We start from the raw sequence: 17,166 nt of genomic DNA, 5'->3' as shown, positions 1-17,166 counted from the left end.
AAAGGCTTCTAAACAAGGATGCCATGATCGAACCTGCCTATTTCCAAGATCACCCGTCCAGTATGGAACAGGTAGGAAAGGGACATGACCAGACGGAGCGGACAGGAGGGTGGTTGCAGAGATTAGGGGAGAAATGCTGGCAGCTTTAAGTAGGAGTCACAACAGAGACAAGTGAACCATCAGCGTCACAGCAGCAGGCTTGGGTTGAACCAGGAGACGGGAGAGGATAAAACGTCCAGAAGTGTAACCCAGCAACTGAGCAGGCAGGGAGGGCCTCCACGGTGGGGGCAGGGGACAACACAGGGAGAGGGCAGCTCTAGAGGAAAGGAGAGGGGGGACAGTGGCTCCGTCTATGAGCCGCTGGTGTGATATGGCGCCATTTTGACAGAAGGGGCTCTCTGGGACGGGCAGTGACAGGGCCTAGGGCACAGGTGGACGGGTGTGTGAGGCCAGAGTTGGCCAGGAGGGGTATACACAGACACACGCACAGGTAAGGCCCCAGGAAGCAGGAGTCACTGAGTCAGAAGGCCTAGATGCCGATGATGGTGACAATGCTGATGATTTCTGGGAACAGACAGGTCTGAAAACAGCAGAACAAACCCTGAAGAGAATGGAAAAGAAAGTCAACCAGCCTGCGGCCAGCCCTGAGGATGCAGCCAACAAGGACTAAACCAGCCCACAGCTAGCCCTGAGAACGCAGCCAACCAGGACTAAAACAGGCTGCGGCCAGCCCCAAGGACGCGGCCAACAGCGGAGCACTTCCTGATGACTCACAAGAAGCCAGCTCACCTCTGATCACAGCACGAGTCTGTTATGAAAATAACCAGCAGCTCCCCAATACCTCAGGTATTGCCTGAGCCACTCAGCCCTCCAGCTGGGGCCTTGCCCTGTGTTCCCGGCCACTGTCTTAGGGCTCCTTTCACTCCCTCTGGCCCTGTAACCATGAACTGCAGCACATTCAGGACTGTGCCCTCAGCCAGACTCCTCCAGCTTCTCTTCCTGAACACGCATAAGACTTCACCTGTACCTTTCATGGAGAACTTACTACTTTTTGAGTTATTTTCAGACATACTCAATTTTTCTAACTTGTCTATAAACTTCTTAACAATGGGGATTCATTCATCAATAAATATTTTCTGAGCCTCCACTATGGTGCCAGGCTACTGTGGCCACCCTAATGCATAGGAAGGCCAAGGGACTAGCTCCAGGGCAGTCACAGTCACCAAGGCCCAGCTCAGGCAGCGCTCAGCAGGTGCTAGAAGGAATTTGAATTGCATTCTAGGAGCAAGCAGAAGTTATGGGAGCCTATCAGCAATGCAGGGAGGGACTTAAGTTTGTAAAGGTCACTCTGGCTGCTGGCAGGGAAAGACTGTGGCTGCAAAGGGAGATGCAGAAAGACCTATGTTTAACTATGTTTAAAAAAAAAATAGTTTTTGAACAAATGAATCTATTTTGTTGGCTTTTAATTCTTATTGAATGAGGTTAGGTAACGAAGTTTTCCCAGCCCTTCAGGTTCCCTGTGACACTCTCCAGTGCCTTGCTCAGGTCTCTGCCATAGCAGATGCTCAACACGTTACCCACCCCCCAAGGCAGTGGTTAGGAACAGTGGGTCCCTTTTCTTAAAGGAAGCTCATTATGTCAAATTAGAGCTGCCATGACAGGCGGTCATGCTGAGGCTCCTGCATGGGATACTGGTCCCCAGGGCCAGCTCCAGTGAGCATGCCTCCACCATAACACAGCAGGATCCAGCAAAGTCTCAGTAAGAAGGTCAGAAACTCACTCTAGGTCAGCCTGTCAAAGACACTAAAGGAACAGCCAACTCCCCGGAACAAGCGCACAGCACATAAACCAGCATGACACGCAGTGTAACGTTAAATACTCAGAGTCCTACTATAAAATCAGAACATATATTTGGGTATATCATTATCAAGTCACAGACCACAAAGCAGAGAAACTGCTAAAAACTGGGCATGAAATGAGTTAGCCTTTGATCAGGTATTAATCTCATATCGTAATGCCCCTGTTGTAATAGGATTTCTCTAAAGGGACTTAATAAGACAAATCACCCACCAAGACTTTCACTAGATTTCAAACATTACTAAGTAGTAATGACCTTTTGAGCAGTATGATTTTTTGCATTTTTATGGTCTACAGATGAAATACACAGAGGGTGCCAATAAAATATATATACATTTTAGGAAAGGGAAAAACTATATGAAAATTGTAATACTCAATATATACCATTAACAAAAAACGAATATAAGTCATGGTTGAGTGCTTTTTATAATTGCAGAAGCCAAACATGATTTGAATATTATAATTTTAATAATCAAAGCTTTTCCTTTCTTAAAATGTGTATATATTTTGGGGCACCCTCTGTATTTGCAATTTTTTTTTAAAGTGTGTATGTGTGCATATAATTTGTGAACAGCAAAAATAAAATCTCTACCACATAAAGAAGCTTCATCATCGGAATTACTTCTATCTGCCCACACTTCACTTCTAATTCTATTTATGTAATGAGATTAGCTATGTTACCACAACAGGAAAAGGCATGGATCAAATCAGTTATAACAACTTAAGGGGCTAATCTGCTGGAAAAAATTCACAGACTTGGAATTAGGAAACTTATTTACCCTTTCACTTTGTAAGCTATTAAAATGATCTCTGATCTCCTTCTGAGGTCATTCTTTTGCCTGAAGCACAGAATAACCCTTATGAGGAAAAAGTCTAAAGAGATCTCAAAGAAGAAGTGGGAAACAAGTTAGGGAGGGTCTCAGGTAGGGAGGCATAAAAGATTCTCAAATGTGGTCCCAGGTGACACGTGTGTCATGTGTGTGAGAAGACTGTGAGAAGTCGGCTGATAAAGTAAATAATCCTTTTTATTAATAAAATATGTAATCTTAAACTACAGAAAAAAAGAACCAACCAACTTCAAAACCTGACCATCACACTCAACACTTGCCCTAGCTGTGTCCAGGCAGTGTCTGAGTCTTTGTAAAGCCGAGAGCCAAACAACACAGCCCGGTTGGAGGTGACTGCACCAAAAGGGGGGCACGCGCTAGAGACAGTGGGGGCGAGGCTGGAAAGGTGGAGCAGGCCAGGTCACTGTCGGTGGAATGAGCATTCTCCAACTCAGCCACACACAAATCACCAATTAACTTCAGTTTTTCTACTCAGTTCTACTCCCTCCAAACCCTCACCTCCATCACCACCCTTATCCCCTAACTCTTGCATTTGTCACCAAACCTACTGATTTGACCTCTATAAAGTTTTAGAATACATCCCATCCTTCCTGGGCCCTCTAAATAAGAGACAAGGGCTATGGAGTATACAGGCTTGATATTCCAGTTTATCTTTCTTTTTTGCTTAATTTGTGATTCTTAATTATGACTTCTAAATACCAACATTCAGATAAAAAAAAAAAAGAGTTACTCTAAATAGCCTCATTTAAATCACTTATGGAATTTTATGGTAGAAGAAAACGTCAAGAAAACATGATAAAAATAGCTCGTTACTCCAAAAAGAACTAAAAAGGAAAATTCCAGAAAGCAAGGAAGAGTCCTTATAGAACTTTCAGTGTCCAATAGAGATGATGCTCTTCTTATTTCAAAAATGTGTGTATTAAGAAACATTAAACATCTACTGGTTGTTTAAACATACATGAGCTAAATATTAGTGTTAACACTTACGCTTATACAAATACTTACAAATCGAGAGGAGTTGTCATTCCTTACAGTTTTGGCATTTCCAAAAGCTAGTAGGAAAGAAACAGATGCATGGTTAGAGTTGACAGAATAAATAATTTCAAGCAGAAATATAAAGCAAATATAGTATTAGACAGTTATAATTTTCTGGAAACTTTAACTTGCAGCAATGACATTTCTGTACAAAATTTCCATAGAAATATACTTACAACACAAGTCTTAATAAGCTGCCAAAGGATCCATGTCTTATTTTTAAGTTCACAGAAAAAGAGAGTCATTCCTATGATTTATGGCATTTTTTCAACTATTACAGTACAATTAATCTTATCTAATTTAATATCTTTCAATTCTCAGAGTAGTCGATTCAGTGGCCAGCAAGCGAAGTTTCTATGTTCTTTACACCATTATCATCAGTGAACAGGTTATTTCAGAGATGACTTAATGTTCTCAAAGATGTTATGGAGTTTGATGAGGTTTCTCTAGCATCCAAGCCTTTAAACTGTTCAATTAAATTTAAAATAAAGCTACTTAAATGTGATTAATTATGTAACTCTGAAATACAAAAAGAATAGAAATAAAATTGTTTCCAATGGGCTAAAAATGCTATAGAGTTTTGGCTTGCTGACTGGGGCTTGGCAACCCAGACTGGGCCTACTAAACAACAATGACAACAATAACAATAACAACAACAAAAAATAGCAGGGTGTTGTTGAGGGCACCCGTAGTCCAGCTACTTGGGAGTTTGAGCAAGAGGATCGCTTAAGCCCAGGAGTTTGAGGTTGCTGTAAGCTGTAACACCATAGCACTCTACCCAGGGTGACATACTGAGACTCTGTCTCTTTCATTATCTTATGTCTATCAGACCTAAGTGACATTTTCTAGAAAATAAAGAAAATTTAATTAGCTCATAATGCAAAACCTATTCCAATCTTAGCTGCTTAGACTTGTGCTGCTAAGAACCACATGGTTAACACTGCCCTAGCCACACAGTGCTGCTGTTTAATGCAGGTAATAACATAGCATTATAAAGCAAAACAGTTGTCCCACCAAGCCTGTGCACAAGACAGGGGCAAATTAATCTGGGCCATCGGAATAGAGGGCTCAGTAGCATAAGCGTAAGTAAGTCCTATAAGTAGAGGTGATCTCTGTTGGATGTTCTCTATACCTTCTCAAACTTCAAAGTGCAAACCAGTCACTTGAAGATCTTATTAAAGTACAACCTCAGGTTCAATGTGTCTGGGAAAGGCATGGGATTCTCCATTTCTACCAAGCCTCCCACTCTCCAGACTGTTTACTAGGATGTAGGGGCCACACTGCAGCTAGCAGAGAATGCATGGCGGTGGGGTGAACAGAAACCAGTCTTTGGAATCAGAGGCTAGGCGTCAAATCTCTGGAAGCCTCTAGAACTTCCTCAAATTAAACACGAAAACAGGATTAGAGCAATATGCACTCAAATGAGAACCAAGGGCTGAAACCTGGTCTGAGTTTTGAAAGCATTTACCTGACCAAGGAGTGACTTTAACTTTAGATATTCAGCAGGCAAGCCTGATGCACAATACCTTGCAATAGGCAGCTTTTTTATGTTTTCTATTTTAATAAACATAGTTGGCTCAAGCTCAGTTAAGGCAAAATTTACAAAGTCAACACAGGGAAAGTTCTTTGCATTCAACATGCTGTTTGTGCTGACTATGCTTGGGTAGATTCCTGACAACTAATTCTCTCTCCAACAGAAAACAGGCTGGGCTGCTACATTGAATGAGAAAACACGTACATCTACTCAAAAAGGACGCTGGCTGGGGAGGCTCCCATCCTTATGGAGCCATGTCCACCACCAGCTAAAAGGCTTTCATAAATGCAACCTTGATAATGGTGTGTACTGACCAATAGTTACCATGAAGACTATTTCTTGTGTTTTCACAGGCTAGTCTTTTGTGGTGGGTGTGAACGCCAGGCTGCCAACTTAGCTAACTGCACAACCCCAAGTCCAGTTAGAGATGCTGATGCCACAGGACGGCTTATTGTAGCTTGAAGGTCAGGGGCAAGTGAAGGAATTGCTTCAAAAAACTTTATTCAGGGCATCATTTGCAAGCCACAAACCATCTTTTCATCAAAGAAATCTGAGTTGCACATTACTAAACACAACGCTAAACACTAAAAGTCTTTTATTGTGAGCTACAGAATCAAAAACAAGAGGCCCATTATAGAGCACTTGAGACACATTCCTCAATTGTTTTTTTTAAGTTCATTGTTCTAAATGTTCATTTACAGTAGCAGCTCCAGTTAAAAAGTAAAGCATTCCCATAAAAGATAATACATGCCCATGAGCAGACATTTCTTCCATCTCCTGTACTGGAGCCTGGTTTCAAATACCACTAAATAAAGAGCCAGATTCTAATCCCAGATGCAAGCTACAGCATTCCACAGTGTTTCTCCTGTACAGCATTCTTAAAATAAGCACATGTAGAAACACAGCATGTGCACAAATAGCACCCTAACTTAAAAGAAAAAGACAAGCAACAAAAAGTCAATATGGAAACAATAAAGAGATTCCACAGCTTCTTTATCAGTTAAGGTACTAACGGGGAGGAAAGATCAAAAACAACGAAAGCGCTGCTTTGATGTGGCCTTGGCTGGGGCAGCAGATGCATGGTGAGTCCTCGTAATACATGGAGAAACGGAAGCACGCAGGTGTGTCTCGGGGCACAGTGAATGCTCAGGGTTCAGGAGTACCTCCAACCGGGAAGGAGGACTGGGCCAAAACAGAGCAAGGGCTCTGTCCCTCCATGTGGGGGAGTGGGGTGCCCAACTGCCCAGAGCAGCTCTGCTTTAATCTATGTTATTTCTTGTCCTTCCATGACTTGGCTTCCACGACTTTAACAAAAGTTGGCACTAAACTATTTCTCTAGCCCAAGACTCTAATCAGGTATTTGAATCCCCAGGGGACATCTGGCAATGTCTAGAAATACTTTCACTAGTAAAAACTAGGAGCAGGGGTGCAAATGGTACGTGGTGAGTAGGGGTCAGAGCCACACAGGACAGGCCCTCCACAGCAAAGACATACACAGTCCAGCAGCGCCAAGTCTGAGAAGCCTTTCTATACAACATGTGTGTTAAATGACAGCAAAGACACGCTTACAATAGGCAGTGACTTTAATGACTTCCCATCAATCGGGAAAGGCTTTGTTTACTGTCTCCAACGTAAGAGTGGTTTATGCTGATGGTGTATGCTATCCCCCGTGGCATTAAAGGAACTCATCTCTTTTTATCTTCTGATGGTGTAATGGACTGAATGCTGGTGTCCCCCCTAAATTCTTATTTTCTGTTAGTACCGTAACCCTCAATGTGATGGTATTGGGAGGTGGGGCCTTTGAGAGGTAATTTGGGTTAGATGAGAGCATGCAGAGCAGGGCTCTCATGATGGGATTAGTGATCTTACAAAAGCAGAAACCAGAGAGCTGGCTCTTTCTTCAGCACAATGAAAAGGTTGTGTGAGCACATAGCTTGATGGCAGCTACCTACAAGCCAAGAGAGGAGGCCTCAGGATGGAAGCTACCTGCCAGCACCTTGATCTTGGGCTCCCAGCCTTCAAAAGTATGAGAAGAAAGTGTCTCTTGCTTGAGCCACCCAGGTTATGTATTTTGCTATGGTGGCCCAGGCTGACCAATACAGAAAGTTAACCACAGAATTTATGAGCTCTACAGTCAAGTTTAGACTTCTTAAGACTCTGAAAAAACTGGTCCATAAGTGTTGCTTTGGCATAACCTTTGTTTCCCTGACAACAAAAATAACCAACCCTGGGTGTTATCGTGAATGATAAACAGCACTGCACCACCAAATGCAAGTATCAGTTGGTTATTTTTAAGCAAAATTTAGGTAATTCAAGTAAAAACTGAATGGGAAAAATGATTGTTAAGTGGGAAAGCTGCTTTTCCATAAGTAAAGTATTTCCTCCACGAAACGCATGAAATCAAGAGTTCCTAGGATACATACAGCTTATTTGCTCAACAGGTCTCGACCTAAATCTTTTCCTTCCTCTTCCCTCCCAGAATACCTTCCAGGAAACCAGGTACTTCTTACAAGTATCCTTAAAACTGAATCTAGTGTACCAGTCACACCAAGCTAATATACCCGGAAAATCCTACCTTCCAAGACGGGGTTGGACTGCAGAAGCTGTTCTTTGACTTGATTCACTTCTGCCCCTTTTCCACAAACAGCCGCCACATAGGACATGACAAGCTTGCTGGCCTCTGTAATGAAAACAAGTCATATTACTCAATAAAGCAGATTCTTAAAAATATATTTGGTGGGAGGAAATTTGGAGGTGAAGAGCATATTCAAATGCCTTGATTCCTGGGAATAAATGTTTTGGAAACCTTTTTTTTATTGTTGGGGATTCATTGAGGGTACAATAAGCCAGGTTACACTGATTGCAATTGTTAGGTAAAGTCCCTCTTGCAATCATGTCTTGCCCCCATAAAGTGTGACACACACCAAGGCCCCACCCCCCTCCCTCCGTCTCTCTTTCTGCTCCCCCCCCATAACCTTAATTGTCATTAATTGTCCTCATATCAAAATTGAGTACATAGGATTCATGCTTCTCCATTCTTGTGATGCTTTACTAAGAATAATGTCTTCCACGTCCATCCAGGTTAATATGAAGGATGTAAAGTCTCCATTTTTTTTAATGGCTGAATAGTATTCCATGGTATACATATACCACAGCTTGTTAATCCATGCCTGGGTTGGTGGGCATTTAGGCTGTTTCCACATTTTGAGCTGCGATAAACAGTCTAGTACAAGTGTCCTTATGATAAAAGGATTTTTTTCCTTCTGGGTAGGAAGGATTTTTTTCCTTCTGGTAGGGCATCTGCCCAGTAATGGGATTGCAGGATCAAATGGGAGGTCTAGCTTGAGTGCTTTGAGGTTTCTCCATACTTCCTTCCAGAAAGGTTGTACTAGTTTGCAGTCCCACCAGCAGTGCAAAAGTGTTCCCTTGTCTCCACATCCACGCCAGCATCTGAAACCTTTTTAAATATAGGTAGGAAGGATTTTTTTCCTTCTGGTAGGGCATCTGCCCAGTAATGGGATTGCAGGATCAAATGGGAGGTCTAGCTTGAGTGCTTTGAGGTTTCTCCATACTTCCTTCCAGAAAGGTTGTACTAGTTTGCAGTCCCACCAGCAGTATAAAAGTGTTCCCTTGTCTCCACATCCACGCCAGCATCTGAAACCTTTTTAAATATATGTGCTTTTTATTCAATGACATGTCATGAATTTAGATATAATAAGTATAATACTTCAAGATTATTGCTGGGCTGTTAAAAACACTATTTAGGATTAATAAAACATGCTGTATGTATACCATGGAGTACTACTCAGACATTAAAAAAAAAAAGATGACTTAGGATCTTTTTGCAACAGCCTGGATGGAACTAGAGACCATTCTTCTAAGTGAAGTATCCAAGAATGGAAAAACAAACACCACACTTACTCAACACTAAATCAGAACTAGTCCATCACACTTATCTGCACATATGGAAGCAAAACTCAACAGAAATCAAGCAGGCGAGGAGGTTGGGTAAACTCACACTCACTGGCACAGTGCACACACTCTGGGTGAAGGTCATTTAACTTTGATTTAAAATGTGCAAAAGCAAATCATGTAACCAAACCCTGCAATTTAAAAAACACATATAAAAAAAAAAAGACATCATGGAAAGGCTGTTGTTAAAGGCCATTATGATGGAAAATTTGAATAGTTATTTGTTCTTTTAAAAGTATAAAAATTAGGGCGGTGCCTGTAGCTTAGTCGGTAAGAAGCCAGCCCCATGTACCAAGGGTGGCAGGTTCAAACCCGACCCCAGCAGAACTGCAACAGAAAAGTAGCCAGGCATTGTGGCAGGGCGCCTGGAGTCCCAGCTACTCGGGAGGCTGAGGCAAGAGAATCACTTAAGCCCAGGAGTTGGAAGTTGCTCTGAGCTGTGTGATGCCATGGCACTCTACCGAGGACCATAAAGTAAAACTTTGTCTCTACAAAAACAAACAAACAAACAAAACAAAACAAAAGTATAAAAATTATTTTTTAAAAAATTGCTTAGTTAAGACAGTGCCTGTGACTCAAAGGATTAGGGCACGGGCCCCATATGCCAGAGGTGCTGAGTTCAAACCCAGCCCTGGCCAAAGACAGCAAAAAAAAAAAAAAATTCGCTTAGTAACTTAGCCAACAAAATCTCAGGAGAATTAATCTTTTTAAAGCAAACATTTACATATAATTATTAAATTTCACACAGATGACTCAAGCCAAAAATAAACTTGGGTCACCTGGGCATCCTGACCAAATGCATCTTTACAGTTTAAACGAACTTCTCTCCTCAAAGATATTTTCTAAATCAAAATGGTTTGCTCACAATTAGACCTAATTAATTACTTTTCAACTCAATTCAAAAACTAAAGCAGCTACTATAAGGCTTTGATAATAACAAATATAGACATTTAGGGGCAAGGTAGTTTTAGCAGGCTTCACTAATAGCCCCAAAAGATAAACTACTAAAGAAGTCACGTGGGGCATATAAAAAATTCTTAGCTCGAACTGACGGGGTGGACAAAATGTGTCTTGGGTGGTTTTATCCTTTCTTTATCAGTTCGTGTCCCTTCTCAGCATCCGCCTCCTAGAATCTGATTCTTTTAACCTTGAAATCCAAAAAATATTAATAGGTAATCAAGGAAAATGAGGTCCAAAGTTAAATGAATTTGGGGCCACAGTGAGTGAGGTTCAGTGAAACAAACCTTCTGATCCAAGAGCTTCTCAAAGCCCTTACCATGATCATGTGCCTTGCTGACCTCTGGAAAAGGATCTAGGATGCTGTGTTTCCCTAACTTATTTGCCATGGAATCTATTTCCCATTGAGCTGTCCAAATTCATTGCTTTAGTGTTCCATAATCAGGATCCAGGAAATGCTCCACTACAAATGTCAGCAGAATAAAATGTACTCCCTGGTCTGGGCAGTCAAGGTAAGGAAGCCAATCTTTCCTAGGTTTGCTTTGTCTCAAGTCTTTGCGCCTGCGGTGTGAGAGACGGCACCTCTGCCTATGAGTGTAGGGTGTAGCAACTTAACACACTGCCACCCTTCACAGGGACACCTGCAGGGGGACTCCAGTCCCATTCTGCCACTGAGGAACTCTCAAATGAGCAACTGGAATGCCTCTTTGGACACACAGCCCAAGGTGCTCTTTAAAGCCTTTGAGGAACCTAAAAGCATCAACAGGAACCCCCGAGGATCAAGAATCTCTGCAGGTCACATATACTCTCAAGTCCTAGGATGACTGTTCTCAAGGGTACTAGCAAATATGGCATAGGGGAAGTAAGCGGTCCCGTGGAGTCTGTAGAACTATGGTGAAGGGTGGGTACTTCTTCAATGCTTGCAGTGAAGTCTCCATTTAATTTGCTTCCTGGGTAATGAAAATGAGTCTGGACGGATTCTCCAGTGGTCTGTGATGGCTGATTTCTTCTGTGTCCCCTTAATGACTGTAACTGAGAAATAACAGCCTTTCCATCTTTGCAATACCCTTCCTTCACAGGCCACTGTCCAAGATTTGGTGTGGACATTTGTCCCCTCCAAATTTCATCTTGAGATCTGATCTCCAGTGTTGGAGGTGGGGCTTGATGGGAGGTGTTTGGAGGCAAATCCCTCATGAATGGCTTGGTGCCCTCACTGCTGTAATGAGTAACCTCTCACTCTACTAGCTCACAGGAGAGCTGCTGTTTACATGAGTGTAGGCACTCGCCCCTCTCCCTTGCGCTCTCTTGTCATGTGACGTACCTGCTCCCCCTTCACCCTCTCTCAATGAGTGAAGGCTTCCTGATACCCTCATTAGAAGCAGACACTGGTGCCATGCTTCTTGTACAGCCTGCAAAATTGTCAACCAAATTAATCTGTTTTATGCATAAATTACCTAGATTTGGGTATTCCTTTACAGCAATGCAAATGGACTTAAGTCCACATCACACATCCTCCACTGATTAACGAATTTCGACTACATTTTCCAAAGTTCTCAGGGTTTAACGAGATAAAAGGAGGTGGATTACATGTAAATAGTCTGTTGCTCCATTCCAGCTGTCCAGAGCTGTCACTTATAGACGAAAAGTTTACATAATTATACATTTTGTTTCATTCTTGGGGCCACGTTTCCACCACCACCACCACCATCACCCCACCACCAGTTCAAGATAGAACTCTTCTCTGGTCATTTTGGGACACATTCTCCCCAGGCCCTCTGCCTTTCAAGATCAGGTAAGTCTATCCTGACACCCATGCTACTTGTCTCTAGCTATAGGCCAACTCTTGCGCCACTTCCAGCGCATTCCAGCCTGTGGTCTGGCCTCTGAAGCACGCACCCCCCGGCTTCTCATCTCTCTTCCTCGGCGGCTCTCTTTGTTCCCCAGGCCCACCTACACTCACACAGACACTGTGTATATGCCTCTTTCTTGACATAAATGTCTTCCCTGTCTTTCTACATCTGTAAGAGGAGACTGAAAACATTTATAGACAAAATAACTACCTTCAACTATGGCAATATATAAACACACACATGTATACATTCTAAAAGGAAAAGGTGAGTTTTCTTTTAGGTAAAAGAAATAATTACAACTACTTAGGTAATTATGGAGCTTACTGTAACCAAACCTCAAGCCTCAGCTATGTGGCCACACTGAGTTCTCTGGACATCCTGTTCTTGTCCCTGATGGACCTCAAAGACAAAATGTCTTGTTCGGAGTAGGGGAAATCAACCAAGAACGAGAACCCTTTGGTGGCAGCTAGAATGGAGTTGGCCTCTCTTAAGACTTCTGTAGTGGGCAGAACAAGGAGGGATTAGGTTCTCTCAGGGTCAAATTTGTTTGAAAATGGCACTAGGAATAGATCTCTTGGAATCTGGGTGGGCTTACATCACCTGGCTATTAAACTCTAAATAAACCCAGAGTATCTACTGTCATATAAAGATGGATTAATTTAAATTGAAATTAGGACTCGCTCTTACTAAGTTTAAAAGCTATTTAAGCAATTCAAACAATTTTTAAATCCAGTTCAAGGGCACAATTCAAGTTGTTTTAACAACTTATTTCCAAGTTGTTCAAAAGTTTCTACAATCAGGTTATATCTATCTACGAATGATCAGGTTCTTAACTGTTTTCAAGAGTTCTATTACTGGGCTTGTTTTTGGAAGACAAAATTAAGAGTCTTATTGTCCGAAAGAGACAACTCTTATAATTTGTTCTGCACATACCTGATCTTTAACTCATGTAGTTCATAACATAGGCACTAGTTTAGAGAAATGAGTATACCAGTAAGGATGAGTTGCAAGGGTCAACATAGTTTAAGGAACTGTTTTCATGATATTTCACTATGTAGGAACCAGGAAATAATAACTACCTCATGAGTCTTTCTGCTTCATTTCCTTTTGGCTCTTTGGTGCTAAAGTTCAAATAAATTTGGATCTGTATTCAAATATGTATATATCTGTACAAATCTCATCCTTATGTAATAACCTTGATAAATGAAAAATACTAAATTTTTGAGGAGAATTAAGAAATGGATATCCTCCTCCAAATTTCAAAGTCTGGTTTTGAACTATGTAGACTGTTAAACATAAGGATACTGGCATTTAAAATTGGCAAAGTGTAACAACAGTGCTTAGAATCAGGAAGACAGTTTGTGATTCTGAGGACTTTTAAGTCTTGTAAAGGTAAGAATAACCAGTATAATTCTGCATACTCTGACATCTTGTGCTGCATTGTGAATAATATACATTATATTAATATCACTAATATATTTTGTGTAATTATCATGACATATAATTATGTAAATTCCTATACAGTAAATTTTTTAATGAAAGAAAGCATTGCAAAATATCAGAAGGTAAATGGAGAAAGGAAAGGCAACATTTGGATGAAAGACATTTGTGATGAGGACACAAGGAAATTTCACGCCTAAGATGTCTAAACCTATGCAAGTTAACTGAGCAGGCTTCTGATGGATTCAAACACAATGTCAGGGGGGAAGGGGGAGGGGAGGTATGAATATAAACAAGGCTTACTCAAGGTAAGCATCTTATAAATTAATCCAGGAGTCCCACACTGATCACATAGGTCACATGGCACCCCACAGAGAAAGCCACACGTTTACTCACACATATTCACATTGATGTATTATCTACCTCTTTACTTCTCTAGCTCCTTGTTTAAGATACCCAAGTTCTTCTAGGGACTGAGATATGGTAGTTCAGAGATCTAAAGAGTAAAGATACCTAAGTCAAACAAGTCATGTTTGTGTACAATGAAACAAGCACCCTGCAACCTAGGGGAACATCTTTTCAGCAGTCCTGAGTCTGCTGTGCTGCAAAATTATTCCAGCTGCATACTATATATCTAAGGTCAACAGGCAGTGGGGAACTGTTCCCATTGGCGTGGGTCTTGCAGTGAGAGATGCAGCCTTTGCTACAACAGAAGTCACAACTGATGATGTTTTCATTGAAATAAAACTGTATGTCACTTGCTTCTGAACGAGGGTACAAAGTCTCTAGTAATTCATATAAAATACACAGATTGACTGGGGCCTTTCTCACATAGGGAAGAAACCAAAACAAAAGCTCACTACATTTTAGCCTTTAGTTTGCGTAGCTTTTCTGCTTCGACATGGATATTTTCAGTGGTGTGAAATGCTCATTGATGTTTACAATACAGTAGATCCATGGCACCTCTATCACTGACCAGGTCAGAGAACTATCGCAGATGTAAAGTAATAGTAGGTCATTTAGGGGTTAGGACCTAAGTTCTTTTTTTTTAGAGACAGAGTCTCACTCTATCGCCTTCGGTAGAGTGCCATGGCTTCACAGCTCACAGCAACCTCCAATTCCTGGCTTAAGCGATTCTCTTGCCTCAGCCTCCTGAGTAGCTGAGACTATAGGTGCCCATCATAACACCCGGCTGTTTTTTTGTTGCACTTTGGCCAGGGCTGGGTTCGAACCCGCCACCCTCGGTATATGGGGTTGGCGCCCTACCCACTGAACCACAGGGCACCACCCCCATGGACCTAAGTTCTCAATGAGCAAAACAGGCTTCATAACTCTTCTAGCAGATGGCTGAAGAGTTCCTACAAACTGAGGTAACTGTAAAATTAGAGACCAGATAATTTATAATGTTTTCTTATGTCAAGATCATCTTCTCAGGCCTGGCAATTTATTCTGAAATCCTTGGAAAAATGTAATTCTGAAGGTTCCCTCATGTTCTGCTTTCCTGCCCCCATCAGCACTTGAAAGGTCCTCCACAAACTGTTTGCATTCACAGTAGTGAATTGTGAGTTCACTGCCTATAAATACTTGAGCACTTTTATGAGGCCTGATGAATTATTTATCACAGCAGTAATGAATTAAAGAGCACCCCAAAGGACTCAAAAGAGTTCATGCCTCTCCCTAAGTGCCCCAGTTGTAGAACCCTGTGGCTTAAGACATCTCCAGTGTTTAAGGCCAATAACATCATCATCTGCCAAGGGGGGTTCGTGACCTAGTTAAGTTAATTACTTCTTATAAAATAAACCCTCTGATACTGCATGGTGATTATATAAAGATTCTTATTGAAAAGAGATATTACATGTAAAGTAGAGAGCACATTCCAGGACCACAATAAATATTAGTTGTTATATTCTTTCATTTACTTACCAACACGAAATTATTAATAATGACATATGGACATATACATAGAAACAAATTTACTGACTAAGATGATGTAGCACTTCAAAACAGCCTCATGCCCCTCCTCTGCTTCAACTGAGATGAACCCCCACCCCAGATTCCCCACACCGCTATGCCGCAATTTCTGTATTATCTTCCATCATTTCATTTTCCCATAAGTAAGCTCCATGGACCAGACTTTTAACAACACATAAATTCTAGGCTTTACTCGACTTTATAGTCTAATAACAATTACAACCATAATAGAAGTTGAGGCAATTTTTGGACCATTGCTTTCAAAAAAAGAAAAGTAGAAAAAGATAGAAATAAGTCAGCAAACCCCTCCATATCTCTGTGGGAACTAAGAGGCAGGAGATGCTGTTGGGTTCTGTAAGTGAGGAGGGCTCACAGGCTAGGAGCTACCAAATGTATAGCTGAGTGGGTAATTGAAAAGCGGTAGCTTTTAGGAGTAGTATCCACCTCCCTACACTAGAAGTTTCCATGATCATGGACAGTAGAGTCACCAGGAACTATAGTTCCTCACAAAATCTAGGAGGTACATTAGCTCAGAAATAAGATATATGCTTAGAGTGAGCTCTAGGCAGTGTTACTCAAAGTATGGTCCGAGAACCAGAAGTACTCAAAATTCTCTATTTCACAGACTAATACCAGTCTATTCACGACAGTAGGCTGTTAAAAGTTCTTATAGCAATTAAGTAGTTTGTATTATCTCTTGAAACTAAAGCAAAAAATGAGGGCTTAAATTTTCTAAGTCTTATTTCATTGTTCTAGTACTGGTCAGCAGTGGCAAGTGAGGGGTGGAAGTGCTGCTTCATAGGCAGGATCTGAGAGGCAGTGCTCTAGCTGGCTGCGGGGCTGGCTCCAGTCTCTTGCCTGGCGCAGTACCTGTCTCATGCTGCTGGTCCTACCAGAGCAAAAGGCAACATCCCTGGAAAGCAGTTGCCCTTTCTCCAGCTTATGACAGAGGGTAAAAGGATCCTAGGAAGCACTAATCCCAGGGACGATGACGGGGCAAAAAGGGTTTCAAGTGGTGACAGAGGCACTGAATATCAAAAAAAGAGAAAACACAAGAGAGAAGAATGAGTTCCCTGCTATGACTAGATTCGTACCAGAGGGATGAGGTGGTGTTTGTTGTTTTCCTAAGAAAAAAATGAATGCCAACCCTCTGAAATAGTACCAGCAACCTGCACTCAGTTTTTCAATAATGAGGACGCAGGGGGACACCAGGAGGCGGAGTCTGGCTCCAAGAGGCGGTGGCAAAGTTAACAGCTCCCAGAGAAGGAGGATGTCACATGTCGACAAGGCTAATTAGTGGATGTGCTGTCTACTCAGAACATATGTTCCAGCGGAGATAAAGGGTTGCCCAAGACCCATCCAGCCAATGGCCACAGCCCATTTAGGATGACTCACTTAGGACTCAACCTGATCATCAGAATATCCCCCCACCCCCAAAAAAGCATCATTAGTCATAAAGAAAATTACCTGAACAACTGAAGAATTTAGAAACTAAAGAGGCTTAGCAATATTCTTTTTTTTTTTTTTTTTGGTTTTTGGCCAGGGCTAGGTTTGAACCTGCCACCTCCGGCATATGGGACCGGCACCCTACCCCTTGAGCCACAGGCGCCACCAGCAATATTCTTATCTCTTCCTCCAAGAGAAAATAAAAAAGAAGCTACGTGAAGTGAACAGGAGCAGTTGTAGATACAGTCAAATGGGA

General features: G+C 41.8%; 1 protein-coding gene across 5 annotated transcripts in view; it reads right to left on the bottom strand.

Moving 5' to 3' along the window:
• Window positions 1-17,166, bottom strand: part of MYO1B (myosin IB) — a 194,336-nt gene that overhangs the window by 81,478 nt on the left and 95,692 nt on the right. For all 5 annotated transcript variants that reach the window (XM_053596276.1, XM_053596277.1, XM_053596279.1 and 2 more), the window contains exons 5-6: window positions 7,850-7,954; window positions 3,711-3,757 (exon numbers count right to left, since the gene is read on the bottom strand). In XM_053596276.1, coding sequence (XP_053452251.1) covers window positions 3,711-3,757; window positions 7,850-7,954 — 152 coding nt within the window. The remainder of the gene's footprint in view (window positions 1-3,710; window positions 3,758-7,849; window positions 7,955-17,166) is intronic.

The sequence above is a fragment of the Nycticebus coucang genome, chromosome 7 (assembly GCF_027406575.1).
Source record: "Nycticebus coucang isolate mNycCou1 chromosome 7, mNycCou1.pri, whole genome shotgun sequence".
In the NCBI taxonomy this organism is placed as follows: domain Eukaryota; kingdom Metazoa; phylum Chordata; class Mammalia; order Primates; family Lorisidae; genus Nycticebus; species Nycticebus coucang.
The sequence above is the reverse complement of the archived record's forward strand: the minus strand, read 5'-3'. Positions and strand labels throughout refer to the sequence as shown.